Genomic DNA, 11,131 nt, shown 5'->3' on the forward strand with positions numbered 1-11,131 from the left:
GGTAAGTGGTTAATCAGCACTGGAATATTTATTTTTGGCTAAAGGAAAAAAAAATTGGGGGAAAGTTTTGTAAATATATGATTTTTCCTCCTTCACTGATAGGCTGCACTGATGAAGAGTCACGGATTCAACTGATTGCCAGCACACACGGGCACTATTGGGGCTACACTGATCATCAGGGCACTGATGATCAGTGTAGATGTCCCCCTGCGAAATGCCACTTACCGGCTCTCCTCTCCTCACGCACCATCAGCATGAGAAGAGGACTGCAGATAACCAGCATTTCCTAATTACCCTATGATCAATCACAGCTGGTCACATGGTAAAAACAACTGTGATTGGCCCATTCCTTTGTCATGTGATCAGCTGTGTCCAAAGGACACAGCGATCACAGATTGCATGCAGTGTGAGCCCCAATGGGGCATGCAGGGGTGTAGTTCTGGGAGGATGTCCATGGCTGCCCTCCCAGAACTAGCCGACCACGCTGCAGCTGTCTTTTGGCTATAGCGCAGTCGGAAACTGGTTAACAAACCAAGCTTCCAAACAAAAAGTGGCAGTTGGAGAGGAGACAAACAATTTAGGCTACATTCACACCTCTGCAAGCCACGTTTTGCGCGGGCACGGCATCCCATTCCACCAGTGCTCCTGGCCCTTCCCTCCTGCCGTGTGCCACCAGAGCAAGCAGCTTGCTATGGGGGCACCCAAGCAGTCTCGCTCCTGAAAACACAGGAAACAGGTCATGCTCCATTTTTAAAATGCACTGTGGTTTGCAGAGTGTGGGGGTACCATTGGAGTAAATGGCATCCCTTGAGCAGCAACACGTTTTTCTGTGCAAGTTGTTGCGGCAACAGGTGCGGTCCCGCAGCAACAACCACACAGGTGTGAACCCCTAGCCTTCGTGTGGAACTAAAGTCCTAGATTTAAAGACTGCAAGCAGGCCGGGTCTTATTGCAGAAGAGAAATATAAAGAAGCATACCTGCCGATTGCAATATTCCTTGAAATGTACCCTGAGCTTGGCTTACACAGCTCAGTTTACATTCCAGCACAGCGCCTGTGTGATGGGACAACTAAACTCCTGAACAGGAGGAATGATGCAGGAATGATGTCAGACCACAGCACTGCCCGGCACCCAGAATAATCCAGGGAGAAGATGCCAGCACAGGTCTTCAGACCGATACAAAAGAGGTAAGTATCGGGACTTTAGTTCCACTTTAACAATGACAGGGGTGCCAACAATGACCAGCTTTTATTTATGTAATACCTTTATCCCAAAATGTCTTGTTACTGTAACCGTTTAAAGCAAAACTAAACCTAATGGTTTCAAATGTAAATAAACCCTCATATTCTTTACGTCCAAGAAAGCTGCCATCTTTGCTTATGTTTGATCTGCAGTTACCATTGTTCTCCACATATGATCAGTTCTGACACCAGCCATTTGATGGCTGGACAGTTTCTAATAACAAACATGTCAATACTTACCTGCAGTGTACAGTGGTTTCCACCGAGCAGCCCCAATCCTCTTCTCGGGTCCGCCGGCGCTTCTGGCCCTTCCCTCCTGCCGTGTGTCCCCAGAGCAAGCAGCTTACTATGGGGGCACCCAAGCAGTCTCGCTCCTGAGCCGCTGCTCTGTGTTTCCATTCACACACACAGCCTCGGTGCTGCCCGCCCCCTCATATCACTGGATCGCGATGGAGCTCAGGTAAGCATTGGGGGGCTGGAGAGGCTGCTGCACACAGGTTTTTAACATTCATGCACAATAAGCATGAAGATAAAAACTTTGAGCCTTTACAACCAAGTTGGCACTTTTTTTAATTTATGTAATATAAATATGCAGCGCTGCATCAAATGGTGCACAAAAGTGAAATGAAAAACAATGGTGGGGGTACCTGCTTCCACTTCCAGTCGAAGTGCTACGGCAATCCGAGCAGAAGTTTGGCCTTCCCCCGCAGCCTTCTGGGACATGTCACAGGTCCCAGAAGGTTGCAGGACCATTCTCAAAATGCAGAGTGGCTGTGCATGTGCAGTGGGAAGCCAGCTATGAAGCCACAAGCAGTCACACCTGGTTTACCAAAATAACTGGGGACTCAGACGGGTGAAGAGCCCACTCAGGTGAGAACCGTGCTGAATCCCTGGATAGGCAAGTGTCCTACTATTAAGTCAGCATCTAATGGCCTTTTTTTTTTTTTTTTCTTTGTTTCTAAGGTAGAGAACTTTAACCATTTTCCAAAATCGAAACATTCAAGGCATGCCGTGATAACTCTCTTACTTGTGCACTAAACCGACATATCAAGCCATCAAAATGCCTGGTGTTATAACTGATCAAATGTGCAACTGCTTGTCAAACAGCGGTCAAGACTGCAGCTTTCTCAGTTGTAAAGGGAAGGAGGTCTTAGTTAGCTGGAGTTCATTTTTAATTTGTTAGTTAGTCACATATTTAAAGTATTAGGGGTTCAGCGAAATTTCGGTGGCCGAAACATTTTGGCCGAAAACCCCCCTAACGGCTGTAGGGCGATATGAAAAAAAAAAAAAAACAAAACACCGATACAGGTGCCGAAAAAACCCTGCCCCTCGGTAGTTCTCAGTCTTACCTGAAAAGCCATTGAAAGATCCCGGCGCTGGGCATAGAGATTAGTGAAGGGAAGATGGCCTCCACCCATCTCTATGCCCTTGGAGGACCGGTGCAATGCCACTTTCGGTTCCCACCATTTTTTTTAAAGCACTAAATCAATGCTTTTTTTTTTGATCCAATGCTTTACATTGCAGAGAGATGTGGGATCTTATTGACCCATATCTCTCCATAAAGAGGACCGATCACTATTTCAATATTATGTGATAGGAATAAAAATGATTAAACTTTTTTTTTTAAAGGGAGAGTGCAAAAAAAAAAAAAAAAGTTTAAAGTGCCCCTGTCCCCCCGTGCTCACACATAGTGGTGAACACATACTAGTTCAGACAATGCTGCCGTCACTTGTGTGTGCATGTGTGTATACATCATGTGTAAAGCAACCCATTCATTCATTTGAACAGGCTGCTGTATCAGAAATGTGGGGAAAGAAGTCCCTGACCCTCTTCTAAAAGTACGGTGCATAAAATCGGTTGGTGCTGTGGCACCATGCGGTTTTGCATGTTTGAAAACATAGTGATTTGCCAAAGTGTGGGGTGCCATACAAAAGTAATGGCACCCCCACACGTCTGCTAAAGAGCAGTGATGTTTGCCCATGGTTGGAAAGGCATGCGATTATGCACGTGTTTCCGCCCTGCATGTGTGAACCTAGCCTAAAAAGCAACTTACTAGCCAGATCACTAAATGAAAACAAAAGGGGATAAGAGGCAAAAATCAATGCAGCCATGTTTAACCACTTAAGTTTTGGATGGTTTTATTCCCTTCATAACTCTTTTTAATATTCGGTATTGAGCTACTTTACTTGGTAATTGCGTAGTCATGCAACATTACATGAATGGAATTTATATAATTTTTTCACACAGAGCTTCTTTTGGTGGTATTTGACCACCACTGTTTTATTTATCTTATTATATATTAAAAAATAAAATTACTTTCTGCTATAAAACATATCCAAAACATTTAAAAAGATCACATTTTGTCAAATTTTGGCCAAAGTGTATTCTGCTACGTCTTCGGTAGAAAGAAAAAAAAAAATCCCAAAAATGTATATTGATTGTTTTGCATGAAAGTTATACCGTCAGCAAACCATGGAATATTTGCACACCGGAATTTGTTTTTTTTTTTAATACAATGGCAGTGATCCGCGACTTATAGTGGGACTGTTGTAGTGTGGTGAGCAATCTGACTGATGCTGGGTGGGAACTGACTAAATGACACCGACATCTCCAGTGACACAAATACAGTGATCAGTGCTAATAATATATGCTGTCACTGTACTAATGACATTGGTTGGGAAGGGGTTAACATCTAGAGGCAAAGGGTTAACTGTAATGTGTGTAAAGTACACTGCTCAAAAAATTATAAGGAACACTTTTTAATCAGAGTAAAGCATCAAGTCAATTAAATTCCTGGAATATTGATTTGATCAGTTAAGTAGCAGAGGGGGTTGTTAATCGATTCAGCTGCTTTGGTGTTAATGAAATTAACAGGTGCACTAGATGGGCAATAATGAGACAACCCCCAAAACAGGAATGGTTTTACAACTGGGGGCCACTGACTTTTTCCCTACTCATCTTTTCCGACTGTTTTTCACTAGTTTTGTATTTGGCTAGGGTCAGTGTCATACTGGTAGCATGAGGAGATACTTGGACCCTACAGAGGTTGCACAGGCAGTTCAACTCCTCCAGGATGGCATATCAGCACGTGCCATTGCTAGGTTTGCTGTGTCTTCCAGCACAGTCTCAAGAGCATGGAGGAGATTCCAGGAGACAGGTAAGTTACTCTAGGAGACCTGGACAGGGCCATAGAAGGTCCTTAACCCATCAGCAGGATTGGTATCTGCTCCTTTGTGCAATAAGCAATAGAATGAGCTCTGCCAGAGCCCTACAAAACGACCTCCAGCAGGCCACTGGTGTGAACATCTCTGACCAATCAGAAACAGACTTCATGAGGGTGGCCTGAGGGCTCGGTGTCCTCTAGTGGGCCCTGTGCTCACTGCCCAGCACCAGATATCTCAATTGGCATTTTCCATTGAACACCAGAATTGGCAGGTCCACCACTGGCGCCCTGTGCTTTTCACAGATGAGAGCAGGTTCACCCTGAGCACATGTGACAGATGTGAAAGGTTCTAGAGAAGCCGTGGAGAACATTATGCTGCCTGTAACATCGTTCAGCATGACCATTTTGGTGGTGGGCCAATGATGGTCTGGGGAGGCACATCTGTGGAGGGATGCAGAGACCTCTACAGGCTAGACAATTGCACCTGATTGCCATTAGGTATCGTGATGAAATCCTTGGACCCATTATCAGACCCTACGTTGGTACAGTGGGGTTCCTCGTGGTGCACGACAATGCCAGATCTGGGAGGAAATACCCCAGGACACCATCCACTGTCTCATTAGGAGCATGCCCCGACATTGTCATGCATGCATACAAGCACGTGGGGCCCACACAAATTACCGAGTACCATTTTGAGTTGCTGCAATGAAATTTCAGCAAAATTGACTAGGCTGTTGCATCATTTTTTCACTTTGATTTTCGGGGTGTCTTTGAATTCAGTCCTCTGTGGGCTGATAATTTTCATTTCCATCAAACGATGGGGCATCCTTATGTTCCTAACACATTACCCAGTCCATATCAATATAGATAGTCAGCATATTTTTCCCCATTGAGAGCTCATGTGGTTTCAAAGTGTTCCTTTAACTGTTTGGAGCAGTGTATGCTGCTCTAACTAAGCTACTTTGCAGGGAGGGGAAAAAAAAAAAAACAAAACAAAAAAACAAACAAACACACAGACCCATTGGGCTCTCTTCTGTCATTCGCTAAGCGAGTTCTGGCCATAAATCATTGGCCGGGATTTGCTGATCGGCTTGTGCTGTAGTGCATGACAGCACAGCGAGGGCTGCAGGTGCATACACCCCCTACCTGGAAAAGCTGGATCATGCACATGATGCGGTGCAGCAGGGCTGCTTTGCTGCAATAAATCTGTGGTAGACAGTCCCTACTGGTTAAGGATTGGCAAGCTGCAATATTACATTGGCTTCGTAACTACACATTAAGCTGGACATACATGGCTCAAATTTAATTACATCAGCTAAAACCGTAACAGTGGGCGGTCCTGCAAGTACCACCCAGCTTGACGAGTCAATTTAGGCTTCATTCACATGGCCATAATTTTAAAAGTGTTTTTTATGCCTCATACACACAGGGCGTTTGCCTTTCTCCTCTGAACGCCAGAACTCCTGGCAAGGGAAAAGATGCTTTAAAAAAAAAAAAAAAACAAATGTGCCTAAAACCACATACTGCACACAAGGTTAGGTACCTTAAGCCTTTGAACGTTAACAGATTCCATTGGCCAGAATAATAATGGCTGTAAAAACAGCATTTTTTTTTTAGCGTAGCATACATGAGGCCTTATTTATCAATCTGAACAAAGCTACGTTTCCATGGAAACAGAGGTGTGTAAACAAGCACCGCTTTCAGATCTGTAACAATTTAAAAACCTGCATCTGAGGACACAAATATAAATGTCAGTGCCGCACAATACCCATGTGCTCTAAAATTACAGTGCATACCATTTGTGCAAATCCCACATATAAAGGGCATATCACAACCTATGTGCAAATTTCACATATATAGTGCACTTAATATTAGATTCAGTGACTGTAAAGTTTTAATCTGTACATGTGGGAACGCATATAGGTGTCCGTTTAGAACACAGAGAATAGCTGCGATTCAGAGGATCGCAGCTATTCTCTAGTCATTGACAGTTTATGACACTTAGGAGATCAGCGGAGAACATGTTCAGCCCTTCACTGGCGATCTGTGTTCTCCCTCCAGATTCTCCAGCCCAGAACTGAAGATACGGAGGGACTGCAAACTAAGCAGATAATTTACCTCTGCTTAAACGGATTTTACTGTAATCTCGCGAGATTATAGTAAAATCAGCCGTTTTCCAGCGTTTGGACCGGTCTTCCTTCGTTCGGAGAACTGCTTCATAAAAGGCATTCGCAGGAGAACTGTGTTCAAGAATGCCGGAGAACTGAGCAGCGATCTATTACCGCTGGTTCATAAACGGACACCATAGAGTCAGCAGCAGTGAAACACTGGAGGAGAGAGTCTTTAGGGATGCACCGAAATTTCGGTGGCCGAAACGATTCGGCCAAAAACACCGCTTTCAGCCGTAATGGAAAAAAAGCACCGATGCAGGTGACGAAAAAACCCAGCCCCTCGCCGCTGCTTGGTAGTTCTCAGCCTTACCTTAAAAACCATTGAACGATCCCAGCGCTGGGCATAGAGATGAGTGAAGGAAAGATGGTCTCCACTCATCTCTCTGCACTAAACCAATGCTTTTTTTTGATCCAATGCTTTATTTTGCAGAGGAGATATGTGGGGTCTTACTGACCCCATATCTCTCCATAAAGAGGACCTGTCACTAATTATTTCTATCACAAGGGATGCATTCATTTCTTGTGAAAAGAATAAAAGTGATTATATTTGTTTAAAAGGGACAATGCAAAAAAACTCATTAAAAAAAGTTTAACCCCTTGAAGCCGATCGTACACAAATATGCGGCCTCTCAGTGTCTGGGCCACGATGCCGAGTGGCCGCATATTTGCGTGCAATTAGAAAATACATAAGTGCTGAGAGAGCACACCCTGCGTGCTCCCAGCACATTTGTCCGCGACTCCCGGAAAGGTCCCGATCTCCCCTTTCGGTCGGGACCTTTTCCGACCATGTGACCACCGTGATGGGGAATCACCCCCCGGCTTCTGAAACTCTTAAAGGGCTGGGAGGCGCCAAGAGGTTAAAGTGTCCCCGTCCCCCTGTGCTTGCACGTAGTGCTAAACTCATACATAGGCCATGCACACATATGTAAATGGTGTTCAAACCGCACGTAAAGTATCGCCACGAACATCAGAGCAAGAGCAATAATTCTCACACTAGACCTCCTCTGTAACTTTACACTGCTAACCTGTAGAAATTTGTAAAGCATCACCCATGGAGATTTTTAAGTACCACAGTTTGCATGAGCGTGTGCAATTTTAAAATGTGACATGTTGGGTATCTATTTACTTGCCATAACATCATTTTACAACAAAATTAGGGTATATATTTTTTTTTAATCAAAGTGTATTTTCCAAAAAAATTTATTTAAAAACTGCGCATTTCAGTTTTTGGCCAAGTGCATTTTACATTTTTGTTACCAGAATTTTAATTTCTGTGCACCACGAATAGTTTTACTACTATAATTGTGCTGAAGTATATTGTGCTCATAAACATGTGTCAGATACAAATATTAGAAAAATAAAAAAAAAAAGGACAATTTTTACGCAAGGATTTACTGATACCTGGTTTGAATCTAACCATGACTCTACCTGCCTGGAATTTGTATGTTCTCCCTGTGCCTGCATGGGTTCCTCCTACACTCCAAAGACATGGTAGATTAATTGGCTCTGGACTCAATTGACACTAGTATGTGAGTTAGGGACCTTTCGATTGTACGCCCCTTGAGGGCAGGGACTGATGTGAATGTACAATATTCATGTAATTGCTGATTCACACATGTGCAGTGCAGATTGAAGCTCAGGTTTCACAGCTTATTGTAGTTGTTCAGCGGTTCAAGTCAGGTTTATGTCAGGATTAGCTCTGGATCTTATCCTGTTCACACATGTGCGGTTTAGAAACAGTTCCCATAGAAGTCAATAGCCTTTAATCCACAGCTGTACTGATCTACACTGCTCAGAAATTGTACAGGACTCTTTCAAACCACACTGAAGCCGCACTGCCAGTACGCCAGACATATGTGAATAGGCAGCATAGGAAGCAATTTTTTTCACGTCATGTTCAAACAGCATCCAATCCGCATATATATGAACCAGCACTAAAGCTCTGCATAAGACCTCATTCCCACCATACATACAGAAAAAGATGGAAACTGACACGCAGATTTCACTTGCAGAGATATCAGTTTTCATGCGCGCTTCAATGAGTTTTATACCCGTTGCAGACTCTGACACAGAAACAAATCCGCACTGGATACCAGTGTTGTGGTGTGAACAGGGCACATAGAGAACAAGTGATTTCATTGTGCCCCTGCAGAATGCATGCAGAAAAACTGATGTCTCTGTTAAATGGTGTGAACGAGCCAAATAACTGCCCCCCCCTATATAAGTACCTATAATAAACAATTACACAGGAACTTTTGTGCTAGAAAAAAACAAAAACACTTTGTTAGTAAGATTGGTAAATGTTTTATAGCCATGTGAACGTAGCCTTATGCCTAGTACACATTATCAGTTTTTTTTTTTTCATTCAACCCAGTGGGCTGAACGAAAAAAAAAAAAAAAAAACAAAGCTCGGGAGGAGCTCACTGTTCCATCAAATGTCCCCTCCTCCAGAAAACACCAGTCAGTGTTCGCAGCCCTTGGCTGCCAGCACTGATCGGATGCTGGTTTTCCAGCACACCCAAACAGCTTCTGTTGAACAGGCTGATGTAGACAGGCCAAATGTCAGTTGGTTTCAGTTGAAACTGTCAACATTTGACCCGTGTCTATGGCTTTATTAGAACTGTGTTGAAAATTATCGGCCAAACAGTGGCTGCGTCCTATCAGATGTATCATCCCATCAGACGCAATCACTGTTTGGCAGTTACTGGGACTACAACGGAGATTCCTCCATCCTTGCTGTTGGTTAGCATGGACGGGGGACTGGAGTGAATTGGTGTACGGTGGCCCTAATGTGGAGCACAATCTATGCCCAGCCTTAACAATGGACCAGTTCGGCTAGATGTGGCATATACTTACTGCTCTCCTCCCCAGCAAGGCTCGTGCCTCGCATCCTCAGGTAGGTGAGCCCCAGGAAGAAGAAGAAGAGGCAGGCGGCAGTGAGCAGGAACATGGACAGGTAGTGGGCACTGAAGCCGCCGGTGGGGGACACCTCGGCACTCCTGAACTGTTGGAGGAGCTCCTCCTCGGGCTCGGGCAGCGGCTTCTTCTTGCTGTAGTAGGTGTGGTTGGGCCCGGCATGGTTGGAGTAGGGGATCCGGCCGGGAATGCTGTTGCTGGCCGTGTACAGGCGGGCTGTGGAGCCGCCGTCGTGGCTGTGGCTGGCCCCCAGGTGATTGTTGCTTTTGTCTGGAGACTTCCTGGCGGTCCGGTGTCTGGCAGACACTTGGCTCTCGTCCCTGTCCCAGGCCGCTGTGTCGGGAGGCTCCATGCCGTTATCCCGGGCCTGTCTGCTCACATTCCGTCTGCTCCGGCGGCTCAGCGCCTCGTCCTTCGCAGCCTCCTCCTCCTCATCGGAGTCCGAACAGTCCCGGCAGTAGGAGAGGCGGCTGCCATTCACCGCCCTGCTCTTCCTGTCCTCTTCATCCTCCGAGGAGGGGTGGTGGTGTTGTGGCCTGCGCGCCCCCCACCATACAGGCGCCTTCCGCCCGTCTATCGGCTCCACACAGTCCCGCTGGGCCGGGCTCCTGACCGCCGCTTGGGGGATATCCGAGTCAGATTCATCCGAGCTGAAGCCGAGCAGCACCGGAGACTTTCCGGCCTCCGTCTGAGATGACGGTCGGCTGCTTCTCCTGTGCGTCACCTCCACGACTAACGGGCGGGCTCCTCCGCTCTCCAAGAGCCCCGCCGCCGCCAGGCTGTTGGTCAACCGCATCTTCCCCGCCCGGTTCCTCTGCTCCTCGCGCAGCTTTTTCAGTCTCTTCAGGTAGACCGGCCTGGTGCTATCCGTCACCGGCCCCGGCATCATACCCGAACGCCTCAACTCAAAGACGAGCTCTTCATCCGTTAACTGAGCGGCCGCCATTTTGACCATTCGTCTGGGCTCACGGCCCCCCCCCTCCGCACGCGCCCACTGTGCCCCGGAACTGACGTCAGCGAACTAGACTGTGAACTAGACCCGCCGCTCACCCGGGAGCCCGTCTGCTGCTTGGAGCGCTCCTAGCGGTGGAGTGTGGATAGGCGTGAGCGCCGGTCTGGCTGCTCTTCGTTGTGTCCCACAGACTGAGGAGCGCCTATTACTCCACATACAGGGGTTGGACAAAATGTTGGAAACACCAGATAAAAGAACAACATTGTTACCTAATGGACCGCCTCTGGCATCAAAGGCGGCATGAATTCTCCTGGGAATTGACAGCTATGAGTCTTCGATGGTGGATAATGGAATCTGATATTCCAAAAATTCAAACATTGTTCCAGTTCCTGCAAAGATGCTGGAGGCAGAAAGCGAGCCGAACCTTGTTCTTTAGAATTGACCATAGTGTCTCCGACAGAGGCGTCCCTAGGGTTGGTGTCACCTGGTGCAGTAACACTTGGTGACACCCCCTCCGACCATCCCCGCAGAACGGATCTGCAGATTGAGCATAATGGATCGGACTCCGATCCATTATACTCAATCCGCAGATCCGATCCATCCTGCGAGGATCGTCAGCTTTCTTTACAACTTACCTTTTCTTGGCGTGGGTCCGGGACAATTGCGCATGTCCTGGTTTTAGGCATGAT

The 11,131-nt window shown here is 46.3% G+C and overlaps 1 protein-coding gene across 1 annotated transcript in view; it reads right to left on the reverse strand.

Annotated features, from left to right (window-relative positions):
- Positions 1–10,481, reverse strand: part of LEMD3 (LEM domain containing 3) — a 68,337-nt gene extending 57,856 nt beyond the window's left edge. Inside the window, exon 1 of the mRNA XM_089674152.1 lies at positions 9,431–10,481. Within this exon, the coding sequence (XP_089530278.1) occupies positions 9,431–10,445 (1,015 nt within the window). The 5' untranslated portion in view covers positions 10,446–10,481. The remainder of the gene's footprint in view (positions 1–9,430) is intronic.
- Positions 10,482–11,131: the final 650 nt, after the last annotated feature.

The sequence above is a fragment of the Staurois parvus genome, unplaced genomic scaffold, assembly GCF_062004578.1.
Source record: "Staurois parvus isolate SC_StPar_1 unplaced genomic scaffold, SC_StPar_1.0 ptg000147l, whole genome shotgun sequence".
In the NCBI taxonomy this organism is placed as follows: Eukaryota; Metazoa; Chordata; class Amphibia; order Anura; family Ranidae; genus Staurois; species Staurois parvus.